The sequence below is a fragment of the Remersonia thermophila genome, chromosome 1 (assembly GCF_042764415.1).
Source record: "Remersonia thermophila strain ATCC 22073 chromosome 1, whole genome shotgun sequence".
NCBI lineage: Eukaryota > Fungi > Ascomycota > Sordariomycetes > Sordariales > Chaetomiaceae > Remersonia > Remersonia thermophila.
In genome coordinates this window covers 5,219,954-5,240,944 of record NC_092217.1, presented here as the reverse complement: position 1 = coordinate 5,240,944, position 20,991 = coordinate 5,219,954, and the positions used below count along the sequence as shown (strand labels likewise).

At 60.1% G+C, this 20,991-nt stretch overlaps 4 protein-coding genes across 4 annotated transcripts; all 4 read left to right on the top strand.

Moving 5' to 3' along the window:
* Positions 1 to 3,507: 3,507 nt before the first annotated feature.
* VTJ83DRAFT_1423 (uncharacterized protein) lies at positions 3,508 to 6,861 on the top strand (the record flags this gene model as incomplete). The annotated part of the gene is made up of 2 exons (XM_071007581.1): positions 3,508 to 6,461; positions 6,705 to 6,861. 2 exons carry the CDS (start codon positions 3,508 to 3,510, stop codon positions 6,859 to 6,861), a joined length of 3,111 nt encoding a protein of 1,036 aa, XP_070870776.1.
* A 2,974-nt stretch (positions 6,862 to 9,835) lies between these two features.
* On the top strand, positions 9,836 to 10,912 carry VTJ83DRAFT_1422 (uncharacterized protein; the record flags this gene model as incomplete). The annotated part of the gene is made up of 2 exons (XM_071007580.1): positions 9,836 to 10,073; positions 10,158 to 10,912. The coding sequence occupies 2 exons, from the start codon at positions 9,836 to 9,838 to the stop codon at positions 10,910 to 10,912; spliced, it is 993 nt and encodes a 330-aa protein (XP_070870775.1).
* Positions 10,913 to 14,955: 4,043 nt separating this feature from the next.
* On the top strand, positions 14,956 to 18,608 carry VTJ83DRAFT_1421 (uncharacterized protein; the record flags this gene model as incomplete). Its single annotated transcript, XM_071007579.1, has 2 exons — positions 14,956 to 18,470; positions 18,542 to 18,608. 2 exons carry the CDS (start codon positions 14,956 to 14,958, stop codon positions 18,606 to 18,608), a joined length of 3,582 nt encoding a protein of 1,193 aa, XP_070870774.1.
* A 1,253-nt stretch (positions 18,609 to 19,861) lies between these two features.
* VTJ83DRAFT_1420 (mitochondrial 37S ribosomal protein bS6m) lies at positions 19,862 to 20,578 on the top strand (the record flags this gene model as incomplete). Its single annotated transcript, XM_071007578.1, has 3 exons — positions 19,862 to 19,885; positions 20,038 to 20,069; positions 20,287 to 20,578. 3 exons carry the CDS (start codon positions 19,862 to 19,864, stop codon positions 20,576 to 20,578), a joined length of 348 nt encoding a protein of 115 aa, XP_070870773.1.
* Positions 20,579 to 20,991: the final 413 nt, after the last annotated feature.

The window sequence follows — 20,991 nt, the reverse complement described above, 5'->3', positions numbered from 1 at the left end:
GACAGACCGTCAAACATGCCTTGAGACGAAGAACGCGGATTGTAGCCTTCTTCTATATCTACCTCCCATCCACCTCAGCCACCAACAAGAAAACACTCCACCGCCTCCGTGGCCTATGTGCTGGCACACCCGGAGTCGAACCGAACGGGCATCTGGCATGATGTATCCATAACATACGCCAATAACGCAGGAGTTGGTCCATCATTGCTGGGGGGAGGCGGCGCCCGGGGGGAGGGGGGAGGGGGGGAGGGGTACGCGTTCTCAGGATGCACACTGCACACCGCGCTAGGGGCACACACAGATCGCAGCCATCCGCAGGATCTGTACCTGGAAAAACTCCGCCCTTTAGCCGCACGACAAGGTCTGACGCGCTGATGATGCGAACATGGCGACCATGATAGGAGCGCGACATAGGCACGCCTCGCGGCCTTAGCTCAGGCACGTACGGTCCCACGGCCGCCGGGCACAGCACACCGGCTCCGGCATGCGGACCCAGCATGTCCACGTAGTCAGGCTGGCTGGGCGGACGCCGAAGCCCACACTCTCCGCCTCGACGCGGGGCTCGGAACCAACTGCGGTGCCCTGCGGCCTGTTTTTGCAAAGGAATTAGCGTAACTGCCTTTCCGGACCACAAAGCGAAGTTGCATGAACCGCAAGAGGCCGACGCGGATCGTACAACCAGGTGGATGCCATCGGAGGGCCCCGTTGAGCCTGAGCATGAGGGGCGCCGGCGTAGGCGGCTTTGGTTGGGGAAGGGCCAGGATGGCCAGCAAGGGCTGGCGCCTTCACCGCCCGGAGTGGAGCGGTGTTGGTGCAGGCGAGAAGAGATGTGGTTTGCTCTGCTTTGTCCGGCAGAAGCAAAGGGGTCACCGCCTTGGCGGCTACCCATATGAAGTCCCAGGACGGCAGTCCAACACGCGACCTTCAATGGGCATTTTTGGGTTGATGATCGAACTGACCCGGCATGCTCGGCTAGCGGCGTGCAGGCGACGACGTGACCATGGCATGGACGCGGGCCAACGGCGGAAGACCAACTTCCAGCAGCTTGGTGGTTTAAGGACAATCGTGTTTATAGGATCATCAAAACAACGACGGGGATCTACAGCGGGGTAGGTAGCAATGCAGATTCCAACACATCGGCGTGGAGACATATCCTGGCCCGTATCATGAACTGGGTACCGACGCGATCCGTCGCCTGCTCCGGCATCTCGCTCACCGCTTTCCCGATCGACGGAACCGGCCGGTCCACTGTCGGAGGGAGTACAGAGCCTCTGTGGTGTGGACGGAATCGGCACCTGCGGAGCCATGACGGAACCAGGTCCAAAGGGGGGGGGTTTGGCTGAAAGCTGTAGACACCCAAGCGGATGTGGTGTTTGCGTTGCCCCTTCAGGCAGCCGTTATGTTGTACGGGTGACGAAGCGTCCTCCTGTCTTGGGTGGTTGTTGTTTGCCAGGGATGCTGGCAAGGTTGCGGAGGCCGGAGCAGCCAACAAGAAGGCTCTCAGCGCTGACGAAGGCCCGATTCAACATCTGCTGAACCACTGGTTGACCTGGAGTCGTGATGCTTGTCTCAGGTGTGGGCTTCCTGTTTCATACGTGACATGATGATGCATGAACCATGGCTGATATAGTTGCTGCGTACGGGCAGCTCCCCATGCTCGGTGTCGAGAATGAACGTTTGGCGGAAAAGCGTTCCTGGCGGAGATAGCCGGGGTTGAGCCCAGCGCGAACCGCCAAACGACCTAGACTAACCCGAGTTGGCTGGGGTTCCAACTAAGCTTGGGCGCATTCCGTGTGGATTCCCGTTGCGGGTGCCGGGAAGGAAAGGGGCTTGCGCAAGCGGCTCAGCGGGGGGAGAATGTTCCAGCAAATGGCAAGACGTCAGCTTCGTTCCGGGGGTCCGGCCCTCCAAGAAGTTGCAGAGGCTTGGAGCTGCGAGGTTGCGAATTGTGCAAGACCACGTCGGGGCCAAAGGGGCCCGTGGTTGATGTCGTGGCCCAATCGATGCCCAACGGGGACCCGCTTTTAGCCGCCGGCCCGCCCTGATTGGCCCCAACCCCTTGCCACCTGCGGTCCCGACGACGGTTTGGGGGGGGTGACGGACGGAAGCTGCCATTTTGAGCCAACGTCGTCTCTTTCTCGCATCGGGTCTTTGCTGAGCCCAGAGCCGTGTCTTCCCCAACTGAATGCCTCCATCACCACTTGTACCTGGTGGCGGGCATTGCGGCAATTCTTGCTTGCTTGCCAGGGCCCTTGGCCGCCGCGGCCCGGGGCCGTACTATACGTCTCATCATCCTCCGCTTGTACCATCCCTTCCCGCCTAGTCCTAGGGTTGTTGCGCCTTTCTGCCTTGGCCATGGCGATGGTTGGCCTGTTACTCGGGCCTGCCCGGCCCTCTCCAAAAAGTGACTTGGCAACGAGTGGCGGACGGACAAGCGCAGAAAAAGCGCATAGATGCGGACCAACCGAAGCAAGATTCCCAGGGTCGGAAACGGCCATCCCCTCGTCTCCTCATGTCTTGGATCCGTCGAACGTCTCATTGTTCGGCCCATCCGTCTATGCCTCTTCGCTCGCTTGCCCGGCCCAAGCACACCACAGTAGGGCACGGCAGGGCATGTCACTCCGGTGAGGCGCCTTTCCTTAGGTAACACATCACACACCCCCCCCCCCTCTAGCCCGACTTCCGAGCCTGACCCCGATTCGGCGTCTCGCAAGTGAATGCGCACGCCCAATACCAGCCAGCTGGATTTGGTCGACCCCAAACGCTGGCTTCGCCTGCCTAGCGGTCGAATCCAGCTGCTCGTGAGGCTGACGGAAGGGTGTCAGTGACTCATGGTGTCGGTGTTGAGGCCCACACCGGCGTCTGTCTGTCGAGTTGTCTGTCCACCCTGCTGTTAAGGAAAGCTCCGGCTCAGTCGGTGAGGTTACGCGCGGATGGGACCGAGAAAGCAAGACGCGGCCCAACCAAAGCCACTCGGCGCCCATCCTCTGCTCCCCCCCTGGTCGCCGAAGCGGCTCCCCACTGGATGTCCAGGGCTGCGGCCCTCTGGGATCAAAACCATGCGTTGCTGCACGCCCTAAGCCTGCTTCGTCTTGCTCTCTTCCGATCCGCATCATCCACTCTCGCCTCGTCTCGTGCCCACAACAAACAAGACAAGTCTCATCCAAAAGATCAAGATTTCGCCCTGGCAGCCATGCCCACTTGTGACAGCACGACTTCAACCCTCCGCCACTACTACAACCCGATAGCCACTTGAGATCCCCGTTGAAGAAAGCGCCAGACACCAGAACACACCATAGTCACGCTTACACACATACACACACTCATACACGCACACACACACACACACACACACACACACACACACACACTCACTCACTCACTCACGGACACATACACACGCACATACACACATACTGAGAGAGACGCACGAGAACACAAGAGAGACGACAGACATTCACAAGCACATCCTTGAACTCGCATCCGACACCCTTGTCTCAACACATCATGGAGAGAGAACGACAATACCTCCGCCCGAGGGCAGGAGGATCGGTCACCTCGGCGCCTGGTGGCCGGCCCAGCCCCCGTTCGGCCGAGTGGCCCGAGTGGGACTCAGACCGACCGAAAGCCTCTCGCGAGCACCAGCCCAGGCCAATTCTGCGCCAGACACTCCGTCCGTCGGCCAGGCCACGAAGGAACTCGGATAGCTCGGTGACGTCGTCCAACGTTCCCTCTATCACAAGTGACTCAGATGTGTCGCGATCCACCGCCCCCCTCCCTCTGCCTGCGCCATCCTCCTCCACGGGGATACTACCCAGGAAGGTCCTCCGTGCCAAGTTCCCCGGAATCCCTCCCGAACGTCAGGGAGTCATTAGCCTCAGGCCGTCCAGGACAGCCTCCGCCAGCCTTCCCTCCGGTTATCAGGTGCCGCCGCCTCGGGCCATCATGGGTCCGCAGCACGGGCCCGACAACAGGACGCCGGAGAGGCATGACCGCCGGGACCGGCCCTATCCCGATGCGGACCACGACACCGAGTCGGCCGTCTCGGAGTCGACCGACCTTTCGTCGACCACTGAGGCTACCACCATCATCTCGTCGCCTCCAGGTTCTGACTCCGGCACCAGCGATATGGTCAGCGATGTTACCCCTACCCCTACCGAAGCTAACACCAAATCAACCCTCTCTGTTCGCTTCACCCCCAGCGTCATTGGCTCGGAAAGCGCCGCCAGTTCGGCAACCCCTCCGCGCAAGACCAAGCCCCGCACCACCACTACCTCCGCCGTCACCACCACCACCGCCGCCAAGGCGAAGACGTCCGCTGAGATCGAGCGGACTGTCATCAAGAGCACCGCCCGTCCCGTCCAAATCAAGATGCTGCCCCTCACCTCTGAGCCGCCCGAGTTCAGGTACGCTCGCGAACTCGACCGCTATCAAAGAGATATGGAGCGCAACCTCGTGGACAGGCTCGAGCAGCTCGTTTCCGAAAAGAAGCAGCTCGAGGCCGAGAAAAACGCGCTGCGCGAGAGCGAGGTCAAGCTGAAGAGGGAGCTCGACGACCGATCGGCACGCATCGCGCTTCTAGAAAAGGAAAAGGCAACGATCGAGAAGGAACGCAACTTTGAACGCAGCAGCAGGGAGGAACTCATGATCAAGCTTGACAGGCAAAAGGCCGTCTCTGACGAGTTCCGCAGCAACTTCGAACTGCGGGGGTTCATGCTGGACGAGACCGAAAAGGACCTGGACGCTGAGCGTGCCGGCAAAGCGGAACTGGAAGGCAAGCTCAAGGCCACCAAGCAGGTTCTGGAGGAATGCAGATCGACGATAGTGCTTCAAAAGGCCATGATTGAGGAGGCTGAGAGGCAGCGCGAGGAGATGAAGCTGGCCAGGGACAAAGTTGCTGAACAGCTCGCCGACCTCGAGAAGGACTTCAAGAAGCACCTGGCGGACCGCGAGGAGCATGAGAGCCTCCTGGCACACCAGATCGCTGCCCTCGAGACCAGCCGGGACGCCCTCCAGGAACAGCGCGACAGCAAAGACAAGGAGATTGCCGAAATGACCGCCCAACGCGAGGCCCTGAAGGGCGAGATCGCCGTGTTGAGCGCCCAAATCGCTGCTCTGAACGCTGAGCTCAGGGCCGCCGAGGAGGACAAGCAAAGGATCCGGGACGCTGCCGTGGAGGAAAAGGCCGCTCTCCGGAAGGAGCTGGAGGACGACCACGCTGTCACGAAGGCTCGAGCCGTCGAGCTGGCGCACGAGACGGAGGCTCTCAAGCAGGCCAAGGCTTCCGTCGAGCAAGAGAAGGCCGACGTCGAGGGAAAACTCGCTACCGCCGAGGGAGAGATCGACAGGCTCAGCTTGGTGGTCGTGGACCTCAAGGACCTGGAATCGGTCCTCAACGCCAAGATCGGCACGCTCGAGCAGGACCTGTCAACATCCAACGCCGAGATCGCCGACCTCAAGACCAAGGTTGGGGGCCTCGAATCCGACAAGGCAGGGCTGCACAAGCAAGTCGACGACCTGGCTGCCGAGAAGATTTCCCTGCAGGCGCAGATCCACCAGCTCAACACCGACCTCGAAGGCGCCAAGGCCGCCAACGTCTCCCTCGCGAGCCAAAAGCTCGACCTGGCTGGCGAGCTGAGCGGCGCGCAGAGCGCCTTGAACGCTGCCAGAGCCGAAATCAGCAGGCTGGTCGGCGAAAAGGCGGTGGCTCAGGCTGAGGCAGACAAGGTTCCCGGCCTCGAGGTCGCCAAAGCTGACCTGGCTGGCAACGTTGCGACCCTCACCAGCACCATCGCGAGCCTCAACGGTCAGATCGCGGAGCTCGAGGGCAAGATCGCCGTCCTTCAGGGTCAGGCGGACATGATCCCAAGGCTCTCCAGCGACAAGGCCGCTGCCGAGAACAAGGCGACGGAGCTTGAGGGCCGGACGGCTGGCCTCCAAGCCAAGCTGGCTGCCATCCAAGCAGAAGCGGCCAAGATCGGACCCCTCGAGGCAGCCAAGGCCGACCTGGAGGCAAAGGCGGCGTCGCTCCAGGCCAAGGTTGCCCAGCTCGAAGCCGAGCTCGCCAAGGATCCCAACGCCGTGGCCGCCGGGCTCCGCGCCGAGCTGGAAGCCAAGACCCGGGAAATCTCGCGCCGCACGGAGGAGATCAGCACGCTGACCGAGAGCAACACGGCCCTCTCGACGCAGCTGGGAGCCGCGAAGCAGGAGCTCAGCGCGGCTCAGAAGTCCCTCGAGGCGACGCAAAAGTCTCTCGAAACCATGACGCAGTCGTACAACCTCGCCACCACCCAGATCGCCGAACTCCAGCAACGCATCGACCAGCTTTCCTCCTCGTCGTCCCGAAGGGCCAGCCGGTCCCGCAACTCGTCTCCTCAGAAGAAGGATCGCGACGGTAGCAGCGGGAGCAAGAAGGACAAGCAGGTCGTGGTCGTTCGGAAGCCCGGCGACCGGGGCGCATTGTCAGTCATGCTCCAGATCGCTGCTGCGATTTGAAGACTCCCCGATCCCTTGTCAGCCACCACCACCACCGCCACCACCACCACCACCATCACGACCACCAACCATCTCCCTCCTCGTCTTCGCGCCCCCCCGCCCCCCCTCCCCTCCCCCCTCACCAGTTGTCGCCTTGTGTCGCCCCACCCCGTCACCCGTCCGTGCTGTCCATCGCAATTCGCTAACGGGGCTGGGGAGAGACGCAACAGGCTATTCATGCGGCTCTGCGAATGGAAACTGCGCAAATCCCGGTCCTTCCTCTCCTTGTCCGACAGCAGCGCCGGTTCCAGCCCGGCCTCGAGCACCTTCACCACCCCGCGATCTTCCGTCGACTCGGTTGCTACCTCGGTGTCCCCGGTCCCGTGATGACGCTTTTGCATGGTTGACTGCGCGGCCTCGGCGTCGGTCCCTGGGTTTACGTACGTCTCTCTTGGTTGAGCGAGGCCTTTTTGTCCTCGGTCCCTTGGTGACGTCTCTCCTGGCGGATCGCGCCATGGGCCCCCCGGTCCCTTGGATGCGTTTTCTCTCCGGTTGACCGCGGCACTTGCCGAGCTCTGGGATCCCGGCATCTGATGGGCATTTGAGATCGCTGGTGTAGGCAATCGAGGGGGGAACGCTCTCCCGCCGGCCGGGTTCTTACCATCAACACAACAGCGGGGGAGGGAGCAGGGTTCCCAGGGGAGAGGGGAACCGGGCTCTCTGGCTCTCATTGCTTGCGTTTTTTTTTTCTTTTTTTCTTTCTTGTCGTATTCTTCTGGCTTCGCTTTGTTTGCCCTGTATTTGTTGCTCTTGACACAGCCGAGGGCATCATCATTTTTTTTTTTCGCAGACACCAGCCTGCAGTGTGTTAGTTTGGGGTGGCTTGGGTTGCGCAAAACTGTCGAGTCTTTTTTCTGTTTGGTTGGGCCGTTTGCTGTTTTTTGGTTTGTTTGTTTGGCTTTACACTGTTGTTGTTTCTTTGGCTGTTTGGTCTGGGGCTTGTTTTTGGTGTGTTGGTTGCATTGGATTTGGCTTGATGGTTGGTAATGGGATGGTTGAACGCCCTGCTGTACAGGGACGCATTTCATGTAACGACATTTCCGCTTTCTTGTTATTCTTCTCTTTTGTCCTGTTTCTTGGGTGGTGTAGATTCGGAACGGCCGCAAAGCCTCATGTCATGATGGATGTTGATACGACCTATTGACGAGATCATGACAACAGGCGTTGCCTTGCAGAGAAAAAAGAAGGAGGGGGGGAGACAAGGACTGCGAGGAGGACTTAATGGTCAGAGGTGATGGAGGTTAATGGGTGTTGAATGGTTAATATGACATGTTGTTCGTTGGGTGCTCGTTGTGTTTTGGTTTCTTCGTCTTGTGAATGATGAATGTGGAAATATCCCAAGGTGACCAACAATGTAAACTGGGATGCTCGTCAACTGTCGATTCTTAAACCCAGGTAATTGCTACCTTTTCCCTGGATGATCTCTTAAGGAGGCTGCCAACCTTCCTATAATAGTTCTTGTTACGAGGGCATCAACAAGTGAGTTCACTTGCTGCATAGTTTCCACAGACTCAAGGCAGCTCACTTTGTACAATAACAGAGACTTGGACCATCATCAGGCCACTCTTCGCGATGTTCCAACCGGCTATACGTACCCTTTGGTCGTCCTGACAGACCCCAGACGAGACCTTACTGAGATGTGAGAGGACGACTACGTCTTCAACAGACTCGAATCGCCGGACAAGTGCTTTGTCCAAGCGATCTGGAGAACTTTTGGGGGCGAGGTATCTTCCCTCTTGAGACAAACCCGACATGGAAAAACAGCACCGTAGCGCAATGGCGGTGGAAGTGCATCAACCCTAAGACACGAAGCATGGCTGGTTCGTTGTCAAGAGCCTGCTTCCCAATCCAGACTTTTTTTCTTCTGGTTATTCCCTGTTTCTGAGCCCCTCCCTTTTGAGTGGTTTGCTCTGAGCAGGGCATAGAGACTCGGATAACAAAGGGCACCAGGGGCTGCCTTCATTATAGCATTGGCAACGTGCTTAAGAAGATGGAGGACATGCAAGACGAGAGGCTATCAACCAGGGCAAGATACGGTATGAAAACACAAAATATTATACCAGAGTTAGTCCGGGACAATAGAAGACGGTCAGAGATGCGATGGAGGGTATCAGGAAAGAAAAATGTCAGAGTCTGTAGCACTTGCGGAGGTTGTGTATGAGAGGGTGCGGGATCGTCAACTGGTAGCTAGGTGCATACGTTGATGATCATCTTGATGGTCTGAGCCAGTTTTGCTTTTCTATGAGACAGCAGGGAGAGAAATCCAGGCAAGAAGCTTGCCGTAGGTGCTTCGAGGTGAGCAGAGACGAACATAAAAAAGACTGAAAATGTAGACCAACCAAAAAATAATAATAAAAAGGACGAAAGCATGAAAAGAGAACACAAAATCTGATGATAATTAGATGTCCCAGGGTATGCTTCCCCATGACGCTAGTTATGTACGGTTTCCAGATGACGACATTGGAGTATGGGTGTTGACCAGGCCTGGCTGAAGCTGATGAAAGGGGAGTGGATCAACGAGATGCGGCCAAGACAAAGTCAACCGTCATTTCCTAGGGCCATGTCGTATCCGGAAGGATAAGCGAGATCGTTGCCCTGCGCTCCCTGCCGGAACCCTGCGAAGCCCTTGGAAGAGAAAGTGGGGCACAAGGAAGGCGCCGAAATGGCCTGGGCCAGTCACACGGCGCGCCTCGAGGCCCCAAGAGTCAGCTTTTCCCAGCCCACCTCTCCTTTTCCACGGCAACCGGCTCCCTCTCTGCTCCCACAACTGAACCGAGCCTCACCCAACAGCGGAGACAGGCTGGCCAACCAACCCACGGGGCTGGGAGCATGGCCAAACAGACTTGGACTGCATTGACAACCGCTTGTCCGTCCGATCGTTGAAGTTGATCCATCGTCCAAAATCCTCCAACCCACGCTCGCTACCGACACCACCACTCCCGACCCATCATCGCCCCTCGCTCAACACCACCACGCCACGGCCACATCGAGTTCAGTGCAGCGCCTTGCAGTGACTTTTTAACGAGGCCAGCCTTCTTTTCTTGTCGATACCGATCCCTTTTCTTTCGTATCCGGCCCGGAAGCAGCCAGACGCCACCGCCACTGCCGCTTCCACTGCCGCCTCGGAAGTCAACGGTGCCTCTAGAAACCGCGACGAGAACGTTGCTTGTCGCTACGCGCCGGCGAAGACGAGAATCGAGACGGCAGCACGCCACCTCCAAACCCGGGACCCTGCTTCTTCCTCCCACCCAACTCGAGGCTTGCGACCGAGGCCAGACGATTCGGTCCATCCACCGGCACCATGGGTTTCGGCGACTTCAACGCCATCTGCGAGATGGCACCGCTCCCGCTATGCTCGTCCCTAGGCCCGAAAGCGTCCCTCTCGAGCGGCGTCGGCATTGAGCCCGAGTGCTACGCCCGCAACATCGAGCTGGCCAACACCATCATCTTCCAGGCCGCCACGAGCGCCATGCACATCGTCGCCCTGGTCATGACGGTATTCATGCTGTTGCACGTGCGGGGGAAGTTTACGGCAGTGGGTAGGTCACGTCATGGCGTCATGCCGCCGTTGCGCTCGCGCTCGCGGGATGTAGGACAACGCTGACCCAACGGCTCCTGCACAGGTCGCAAGGAAATCACCATGTTCTTTTACCTCTACATGCTCCTCACCTTCCTCTCCCTCTGCATCGACGCCGGAGTCATACCGCCAGGCTCGGGACCCTACCCCTACTTTGTCGCCGTTCAGGCCGGCCTGTCGTCGGCGCTTGTGACGTGCCTGATGATCAACGGCTTCGTCGGGTTCCAGCTGTACGAGGACGGCACGCCGCTTTCGCTGTGGACCATGCGTCTCGGCTCGGCCGCCGCCTTCGCCATCTCCTTCCTCGTTGCCCTGGCCACCTTCATGTCGTGGGCCGGCCTGAGCCCCACCAACACGATCGGCCTCTTTGTCGTGCTGTACCTGCTCAACGCGATCCAGCTCTTCATCTACGTGGCGCTCCAGATCCTGCTGGTGACGCGCACCCTGCACGACCGGTGGCCGCTGGGCGACATTGCCTTTGGCGTCTTCTTCTTCGTCGTCGGGCAGGTCATTCTCTACGCGGCCAGCGCGCCCATCTGCAAGGCCGTCAGCCACTACCTGGACGGCCTCTTCTTCGCCACGACGTGCAACCTGCTCGCCGTCATGATGGTGTACAAGTACTGGGACTCGATCACCAAGGAGGATTTGGAGTTTGCGGTCGGCACGCGCATGAACAACTGGGAGGTCAAGGACCTGCTGCCCGAAGAGGACCGTCGCGTTACTGTCTACCACGACGACCCCTACTCGACCGTCTACGACAACCCGTACTCGCCAAACACCAACCGGCATTCGAGGTATTAACCGGTGTTGGGGACGCGCATCACGGTCTGCCGATGGGATGATGGTGTGAGGTCCAAGAGCCGCAAGTCGCTCTCTTTCGAGAAAAAGGTGCTGCAGCCCATCTGAGCCCCCGGTGCGAAGCGGCGCGGGGACGGGGTGATGTGCCGTGCCGCCGTATCAGGTATGGTTGGAGACACGAATGTGCAATGCCGTCTTTTCCTCGCATGCAATGATTACACAGCACTCTTTGTTTTGGTATTTTTTCCCCCCGGCATGTTTGATCAGCATCAGCGTCTTCGCTGGCTTGATGGTTTTTCTTTGGCGTTTGAGAGGGATTATCGGGAGGGGTTTTACGATTGATTACACTCAAACCAGAAAGGAACGGCGGGTTGTGTGGGATAGGGAGGCAGCCTGGGATACGACACCTTTTTTTCCTCACGGGATATATATATCCTAGGGGAGTTTATTCTTTTTTTTTTGGACAACTTCATACATTACCTTTAGTCTTGTCTTAATACGTATTGGATGTTGAAAAGGGTGGCCCCCAGTTGCTCGATTGTCTGCCGGCTGGTAGCTACCAGGGTGGGTTGGGCTGTGCGTTTGTTTGTCTGAAAGCGAGGTGCACACGAGATGACGGCGCAGGGTTACGATGAGCGAAGGGGGGGCCCATCGTCATTCTGGGCGACAAGGGCCCTTGCGGATTGGATCCAAGGGGTTGGTGCTATTTTGGGCGAACAGCCCGACGGGAAATGCAAGATGTGCTCCCTTGTGAGAGACGGAGCGTCGAAGGATGCCTATTTATCCGCCGACGCCTTTGACGAGGTGCTTTCGTAGAATCTGGGGCCAAGGGATGACGGATACGACTTGGCTCCTCGGAAAGCGAAGGGACAGGATGACAAAAGATACGCAGTATTATACATAGTATATACATACGAGGGGGGCTGAGCGGCCTGTTCGAGGACAACGTCAGACCATTACATTTGTCCATGCCATCCCCAGATGATGCCTTGTAACTATTGGGGGACCCAGCTCGGATGGGTTGGTTTGCATCCATTCCTCTCGACTTTTGTGCGGATTTGTGTGACCCTGTCTGACCTACGCCGGTGAGGTAGTTGGTGCAGTGCAGGTTTCCAAAGTGCCCAAATCCCAGGTGTCCATGTCAGCAAATCACCGAGTATTTTTTTTTTTTTTTTTTTTTTGATTACCTAGGTATCTGATCTACCTACCTGGGCTGGCTTCATATCAGACCCGACTGTCATCTAATTCCCCATTGGAGATATTGTCATGCCCGGTTCGTTGCTCCTTGCCACGCTCTGCTGAAGTGTGCTTATTCTGTCTTGAGGCGTACCTATACTAGGTTACCAGCCTGCTCTGGGCTGGGCCTTCGTTCCTGAACTTTGCCGGAATCCATCGCCTGGGGATTCGCCAGGTCTCTTATCAGATCTTGGTCCCGGGTAAGCAAGCGCCCTGCCCTCAGCGCCCCAAGCAGGTCAGCTTGGCGCTTCTTTCTGTCTGCCCCGTCGTTCCATCGCGTCCCATCCGGTTCCTTGTTTTCCTCCCTCCGATCATTGCATGCTCCTGGTCTATGCCACGGAACCTCGACCGGAGGACAAGACAGACGCACAAGACGAGCCCGCCTGCGCCATCCAGCTACCGCGCTTGTGCCTATTGCGTCGGCTGATCAGGAGAGCGCGGGCACACCCCGTCTTGCGTCGTGTCAGCGTTGTCCTTCGGCATGAGCAGAGAGATGGTATGGCCATGCGACTTTCCACGTCTAAGCAGGCGGCAGGGCCGTCGGGAATGCGGATGAGAGAGTTCCTCGAAGCGAAATGCGGAACGCGGGCGTGTAGATAGCAATAGGGGGAGAAAGGGGTACTACTAACTACCTAGTTGAGATTAGGAGTTCGCAGCGACCTAGATATCTAGGTTAGATAACATCTCCCAGGGAAGCAAGGCGGGATATGAGCATCGCTCTCGTTGGATGTTCATCCGCGCCGACCCTTGCGCTGCACTGAATTCCGTTGCGCTGTGCTGCGTTTGAATCCCGCCGTTGTATAATTATGCTCTGTCTTGGTTTGGGATCCAGGGCTTGCGTACATGCGTGCGCGCCTGCGAGCGTGGGTGCTTGCTTGCTGCTTGCTTGCTTGCTTGCTTGCTTTGATTACTGAGCAACAAAGGACTCCAAGGACACATGCGTGCGCCATGACGGTGGCGAGCTGAGCTCGGCTGTTTGCATCGGGTTGGGCAGACAGACGGTGTAAGTCTGGGCAACTAATCAAAGCCAGCGTCGTGACCGCGGTGTTGGCCGAAACGGGGAGGAGGATAATCTCGAGACAAAAAAAAGGCCGTCTTTGCCAACAAAACATGAGACAGGGAGCGCCGACATAGCTCCGGGTAACGGTATTCCCTAGCAAGCAGCAAAAACCTCCCGACTACCTACTCTACGTAGTATTGAGCGCATCGCATCCAGCCGGTCGGTCGAGGCAGCCTGGCCTGCTGCGTGATAGCATAAGTGACAACCCGGACCAAGGAGGCACCGAGGCACCTATCTAGGGCGGCGATCATCGCCAAGTTCGAGAATGGTTCGTTCAGGTTCCACGTGTGCCCTCTCCCTGGCTTAGGTTCGGGAATTGCCACAGTCGGGATTCGTTTCGCTCCGCCCACTGCTAACGATTACCTGCCTTTTGCCTGGGGCACCGCGCGACGGGGGTGCGCTCTGATAGCTGCGCCTGACGCATTTTGTTGCTCTAATTCGTTATTCCATTCCATTCCACTCATTCCACCCAACCTAACTTCACTGGGACGCTTGCTTGGCTTCTCCCTTTTCTTTTCCCCTTTTCTCTTTTACAACCTTTAGGACCGGTTGGACCACTTTTTTTCACCTCGTTCTCGACTCTGCATCCGCAAGACTCTTACATTCCCTAGGATACTTCATCCCCTTACTCGCAGCCGCCAACGACGACCTCACGGGTGGGAACCATGGCAAGCGACTAAGGTAGTTGACACCATTCCCTCTTGTTGTACGACGGGAATTGCTCGCCTTCCATCATCCCCGCCGCCGCGAGCCTCTCCTCGGTCTGACTCGACACCCGGATTGCCCGGTAACACGTTGATTGTCTGACAGGCTGCCTGCCGTCTCACGTCACGGGTTGCCTGTTGTTGAAGCTCACCCCCTTCAGCCCCTCTCTCGTGCTCTTTCGTTGCCTGAGACAAAATTAAGACGCTGCCCTATCAGGACCTAGGGAAGCCACCCTATCAGCGGGAAAAAAAGGGGGGGCGGAATCAGCCGCACTGCACACAGCCCAACCTCGCAATAATCACTAATAACTACCTACTTGCCGCCGCGAGCGCCATCTGTCGCATAGTCATTTGGCGTGCATTCGTCACAGCATCTGCCGCAGGACGGACCTAGGTGGACTGCCCAGTTTGCCCATCGGGCCCGGGGGTACACGAGACCCAGGCGACCTAGGTTCAGGTAGGTTGGTGACTCCCCTCCCCCCCCCCCCCCCGGCGCACGTCCTCTTTTCGGCAACGAGGCTTTTCTTGGGCCACGCTATTACCAGCGTAACTTGGCATGATCCTGCCGGGTCCCACGCTAATCCTTGGAACCTAAAACAGGGAGCCATTTTAATAATGATTTGCGACCAGCCTGCGCGAAATAGGTTCGCCCGCTGTCGCGAAGTCATCTTTGCTTCTAGCACGCACGCAGTCCGTCGGGTCTTGTTGGGGCCTTTTTGCCTTTTGCGCATCCTCTGTGCGACACGCGTGCGCCACCATCTGCATTGCCGCCCGCGCGCTAATACTACTACATCTGCTTCCAAGGCCGGTGTTGCCTCGGATCAGACTCAAACGAATCAAGGTGGAATCGCGCGCGTGACAATCATCATTACGTGTCGCGCAACTCCCGCTCATCTCACCACATCCAATCCCATCTCAAAGCCAACGCCACCCTCCCACCACCGTCATCCATCCTCCTCCTCCTCCTCCTCATCTCATTGCCATTCCAGCCATCTCCATTCTCACCACCACGTACCGGCCTCTGCGCCGCGTCCATAGCATACATTATGATGGACCCCCCGGCCACACATCTCGACGGCGGCAGCTTCAACCACCATTGCAGCAAACGCACGTCCCCAGCTCCCCCTCCCACTGCACACACGCCAACACCGCCATTACCGCAACCACTGGCGGCGGCGGCGGCGGCGGCGGCGGAACCAGCGGAATCAAACACCGCCACATCCATCGCCGCCGCCGCCGTCGCCGCAGCTTCCGTGCTCTCCTTGGACCCCTGGCCGGCCATCGAAAGCAACTACTACGCCTCCCTCCGCGAGACGCGCGCCGAGGAGGACCGCAGGCTGGAATCCGACTACCAGGCCCGCGCGGAGCCGTTGCGCCGCAGGCTGGTCGACAACTACCGCGCCCAGGAGGACTTGCAGCGCCGGCTGCAGGCGCTCCAAGCCGAGTATGACGTGATGAGCGCGGAGCTGGAGAGGCTGGACGGGGAGGTGGCCGGCGCCAAGGAGGAGAGGAGGAGGGTGAGGGCGATGGAGGATGAGGAGAAGAAGAGGTGGTTTGAGGTGTACAGGAGAGGCGGGTTGGCGTATAGGGCGAACGGGACGGGGACGGGGACGGGGACGGGGACGGGGACAGGGACAGGGACCGGAACGGAGATGGGGAAGGACGAAGAGGCGCATGGGGAGGTGAGGCAGGTCCTGGCGAACGGACGGTTGGGCGCAAAGAAGGAGGAGTATGCGATGCCACCGTCACGAGTTACGCCACCGGCGGAACCGGGTGATGGCCGGGATGCGAGGAGGCGAGCGCGAGACGGGGCAGCGGAAAATGGACCCGAAGAGCAGGCCATGAAGGACGTGTCCGGCTCGGGAAAGGCGGAGCGCGATGAAGCTCAGCGGGTTCGTCGCTCGGGTGCTTCCGCAGCCGGAGAGACGGGAGCGGACCCTGCGGCGCCTGGCAACGGGGATGACATGGATGGCGTCGAGATCACCCAGGGCGTCAGGGAGGCCGAGCCGGCAGAGACAGAGAACGGCCGGCCGTCGCGGAAGGCCCGGGATGCATCCCGAGACAGCAACGCACCCGCATCCGCGGCGTCTGAGATCACCTGCTCACGAAAGGAGGCGGTCGTCTCCTCTGCAAGCGTCGACGCGGCGGACGCGGATGCCCCCATGCCGGACGCGCCAGAGCCGCCAGCGGCTGATGCCAGGGACGAGCCGCCGACGCCGGTCGCCCCGAAGGTCGCTCCGGGCTCCCCCGCCCTGCCAGCGGAATCCGCTGATCCTTCCACTCCCTCCTCGACATCGTCCGATCTCAGCGAGCCTCCCGTTGGCGAAACGCCCAGCGAAGACGCGGCGAGCACCCTCGATGTTCGGGACCACTCCGGGGCGCTCATCGGCCGGGTGGACCTGGTCGGCATCGACAACGCCCTCGTGGACCGGATCCGCGAGCGCCCGCTCCAGCGGCCCGTCCAGATCCGCCACGGCCGCAGGTTCACCCTCGAGGAGCTCAACGCCGTTCCTCGGCCCGAGGACCGCGACGCGCGAGCCCCCAGGCTTCTTGGCCTCTACATCCAGGCGACGGGCGAGGCGCAGGGCAAGCCGTGCGTCGACTGCGCCATGAGCCACGGGCCGTTCCAGGGCTGCATCATGCTGGTTGGCGACGACGACTTCCCCAAGTGCGCCAACTGCGAGTGGTCCAAGCGGAAGTGCCAGGGCGCCGCGCTCGAGTCGCCGCCCGGGCCTGCCCGCCGCCGCCTGCCCAACGCGTCGCCGTCCAAGGCCGTCGCCTCCACGCCCGCGCGGGAGGCCGCCGCGGGCAGCCGGCCCGGCAGCGCCGGCAAGGCGGGAGACGGAGAGGGCGGCGCGGCGGCGGACGACGCCGCCAAGGACGGCGCCAGGAAGGGCCTGCGCAAGTCGCTGCCCAGCACGCGCAAGCCGCTGCCGTCGACGCCCGCGGCGAAGCCAGCGGCGCCCGAAAGGGACCTGCTGCCCGAGATCACCCAGGAGAACCTTTGCCTCAGGGACGACGGCGTCGTGTTCACGGACCCGCCCATCCTGCGGGGGGTTCCGCTGGAGAAGATCTCGCCGTCCCACCCGTACTGGGAGCCCGAATGGAAACCCATCGAGGACATCGTGGAGCCGCTGCGCCAAAAGCACCAGGAGAAGTTTGAGCAGCTCGAGCAGTCGGGCTCGACCCACCGCGACAAGCACCTGGCCAACCGCGACGCCAAGCGCGGCCGCACCATTCTCAAGTTCCTCGAGGACGGCGAGCTTCACCCCTACCAGATCGTTGCCAAGGAGTGGATCAACCACCGCATTACCAACTACGACACGCTGTTCCGCCTCGCTCAGCTGCTGTCGGAGGAGCTGCCCAAGTTCAAGCTGGACGTGACCCCTTCGCAGTGGCTTCGCCACCGCATCGCCGAGCTGCACGCCGAGAACCCCGACAAGTTCGACGTCGGCTCGTGGCTCGCCAAGGCGTATCACGACCGCAAGATCGAGCAGCTCCGCGAGAAGTGCGGGTTCCCGCGCGTCGGTCGCCCCCCGGCGCACGCGGCGAAGCGCGATCCCGTCCCGGACAGCGCGGGCAGCACCGGCGGCACCGGCGGCACCGGCGGCGACAGCAGCCTGAGGAAGTCGACAACCTCGCGGTCTCTGAAGCGCAAGGATCCTCACCAGACGGCCGACGCCACCCCGAGCAAGCCGCGCATCACCGTCAAGGCTCCCAAGGAAGAGCCCGAGCCCGAGCCGTCGGCGCCGGCGTCGCAGCAGCAGCAGAGGCCGAAAAAGATACGCATCATCACCACCAACCACCCCTCCCTCCCAACGTCCACGTCCACCACCTCGGCCACCACCTCGGCCAGCGACGTCTCCCCCGCCAGCAGCACCAAGGACAGCATCCACGGCCCCAACAGCGGCGGCGGCGGCGGCAGCTGCAGCAGCAGCAGCAGCCATGGCACCAGCGGCGGCAACGGTGCGAAAGGCCAGCCCAAGATCATCCTCAACAGCCCGTTCCCGCCCTCGACCAGGGCCGAGGACGACGCTCCTGCCCGGCCGCCGCTCAGCCCGTCGCTCGAGTCGGCCATCGAACACGACGGCTACACGTCGACCGACTCCATCTCGGACGACCGCCTCTACGTCAACGACTGGCGCCTGCACCAGGTCAAGACGCGGGCCTTCGCCACCAACCCGGGCGTGACGCAGTACTGGCACTGGGTGACGGGGACGGAGCTCCCGGGCGCCGAGCCGAGCAGCAGCCCCGCGGGCGGCGAGGGCGCCAACGCGGCGGCCAACGTGATCGAGCACCAGGTGCTCGAGTCGGTCCGGCCGGTCAAGTGGTCCGTCTTCAAGAAGCCGTACAACTTCCACCTCCGGCTGAGCGACATCTCGCGCGTGACGTTTGCGAGGGGGTGCACCAAGGTGGCCGTGAGCCACAAGAAGGGCAAGGACGGCAAGGACGTGGGGCCGCGGGGCGACGTGCTGGCCATGTTCAAGCGCGAGCGGACCAAGCGGCGGTTCTTGTGGTTCATGGGGCGGGAGAGGGGGGTCGAGCTGCGCGAAGTGAGCCGGTGAGTACAAGAAAGCCCGTGCCCAAGTCTCTCCGCACCGTTCCCGTGCCGGAAGCTAACCGCATACCTAGGGAGCAAATGGACGAGATCTGGAACTCGATCGACCCCGAGATGCTGCCCGGCCCGGACTCGGACTAGACGAGGAGGTTGCTGCCTCTCGTTCATTCCCTCCGAAGCCCCCATCATCATCATCATCATCATCATCATCCTACGACGGGCCTCCTCCAAGGGCCAGAGGGAATTTTTTGCTGGGACAGAAGGGTTCAGTTGTGATGAACATCGAGCAAAGGGGGGGGGGAGGAGGATTTGTCCATCCGGATCGTGGGTGGGGGGGTGTAGGCTTGTGGTTGTTTTTGTCTTTTGGCGGACGGGCGCCTTTGGACGGACCGGGCCGGTTGGCACGTTTCTTTTTCCCTGTATGTGTTTTTCTCTGTACATGTGTGTAATTCTGGGAGATTCCCTGGGCTTGGGGGCGTTGGACTTGGTGTAGGGGGTCCCTCCGGTGCTTCGTGAGCTGCTGCTGGTTGGGCCAGGCTTAGCTTGGCCAAGGGGGGGAATGGAATAGATGGGATGGGATGGGATGGCCGGTCCTGGTGGGTGTCTTGCTTCAGGGACGGGAACTTTTGCGTGCCGTTGGCTTCCTCCACGAGAAATGGGATGGGCGGTATCCGCTGCTTATTATACGTTGAGGTGGCTTTTGAGGAGAACGAGGTTCTAGAAAGATTTGGGATTCGTCTCGCCGAACAAGCCGAGGAGGGGACGTGAATACCACCATCATGGAATCGAGACGTAGTAAGGGTTTGTCGGCGAGGTACCCGCCAAGGGGTACATTCCAAGTCGAGGGACCTTACCTATAGTACTCCCATCACTTGATGTTGTCTATGTTGTCTGTTGTTGTCTATTCAACCACACAACTTGCGCTGTTGTACCTTGTTCTCTCCTTTGTTTCCTAGTTTTTATGACTCAGGAATCACCAAAACTGTTTTTTTGGTCATGATGTATTGTTTCCTTTGGATGTTGTTGTACCCCTTCTTTCTGCTCTTCCTCTCCCACCCACCGGTCTCTGGAGGTGAGGACCGAAAAGCAGCATCTTGGTCTTGGCACCGGTGTTCCTCCATACTGCGTAATACAGTAGGTAGTTACACAGTAAGGTGACCTACCACTAAGTCGTTACACAGTAAAGGCCCCACCTCAACCCCCCCCCCACCGATTACACACCGCCCGGCAGAATCCGAGAGTGGCCGTCGAATTTTGGTGGGTCCTAAAGTTCCGTGACATGGAAACCACAGAAAGGACGCTGGCGACAATCCATCCCTCCCGTCCATCCGCACCGCACCATCACCGACGTCCCCCCCCGCCGCCCTACGTCCGAGCGACCCGCCTCAATCAAGATGCTGTACGAGACCATCGGCATCGTGCGTCATCCTGCCACCCCCGTCCCTCTGCTTACCCCTCCGTCGGGCCCTTCCCTCTTCCTCCCGCGGCCGCAGCCCCAGCCGCAGCCGCACTCCCACCAAGATGGCTGCGTGCGGAAGACGCCTGGAAATGCTAACGGTTCCGCCGACAGGTCCGCCCGAACAGCCTCCAGGAGGTGAAGGAGTAGGTCCCGTCCCTTTATGTATCTGTCTCCGTCCCATCCCCGCCGCGCCGCTCCCCCCCGAACCGAACCCGTCGTCGTCGCTCATGATGCGTCTTACCCCTCGCTGCGGCCTTCCTTGCGTTCTTCCCGCCGCCGCCGCCGCCGACGACGATGACAACAACAGCAACGATGACGAACGCTGCTAACCGCTCCCGCGCGAAAAACAAAAACAAACAGAATCGTCCTCACCGCCGGCCAGCTCATCCTCCGCCAGGGCGGCGTGATCCGCGACGTGGCCAACTGGGGCGTCTTCCACCTGCCGCGGTCCATCTCGCGCAACCAGACGCGCTACACCAAGGGCCACTACTTTGTGCTGCGCTACGACGCGGGCGCCAAGGCGCACCAGGACCTGACGGCCGCGCTGCGCGTCGACCCGCGCGTGATCCGCGCGACGGGCGTCAAGCTCGGCGACGGCAAGCTCGAGACGCTGAGCAAGTTTGGCCCCGTCGAGTGGAAGAAGCTGGAGTAAACAGGAGGGAAGGGAAGGGAAGGGAAGGAAAGGGAAGGGAAGAGAAGGGAAGGGAGGAATGGATGAGCGGATGAACGGATGGACGGGTGCCATGGGAGGCCATCATGGCTGGTTAGGCATGGAAGCGAAGGGGGAAGGGGAGGGACGGGGAATACGCACCCGGCTGGTGAGATAGAAGAGGGAGGAAGGGGGGGGGGGGGTGGATGGCCTTCGTTGCCGTCCTCGGTGGCCGCTGTTCCAGCCCCGCGATGCGCTCGGCAAAGCCAGGCTAGCCAGGCAGGGCGAAACCACGCAGGGGAAGAGGGGAAGAGGAAGAGAGGGAAGGGAACAATTCCTTTCCTCCCAAAGCCGCCTACCCGCCACCGGCATCTGCCTGTCTACCCAGCTTGATGGATGGATGGATGGGGCGAACC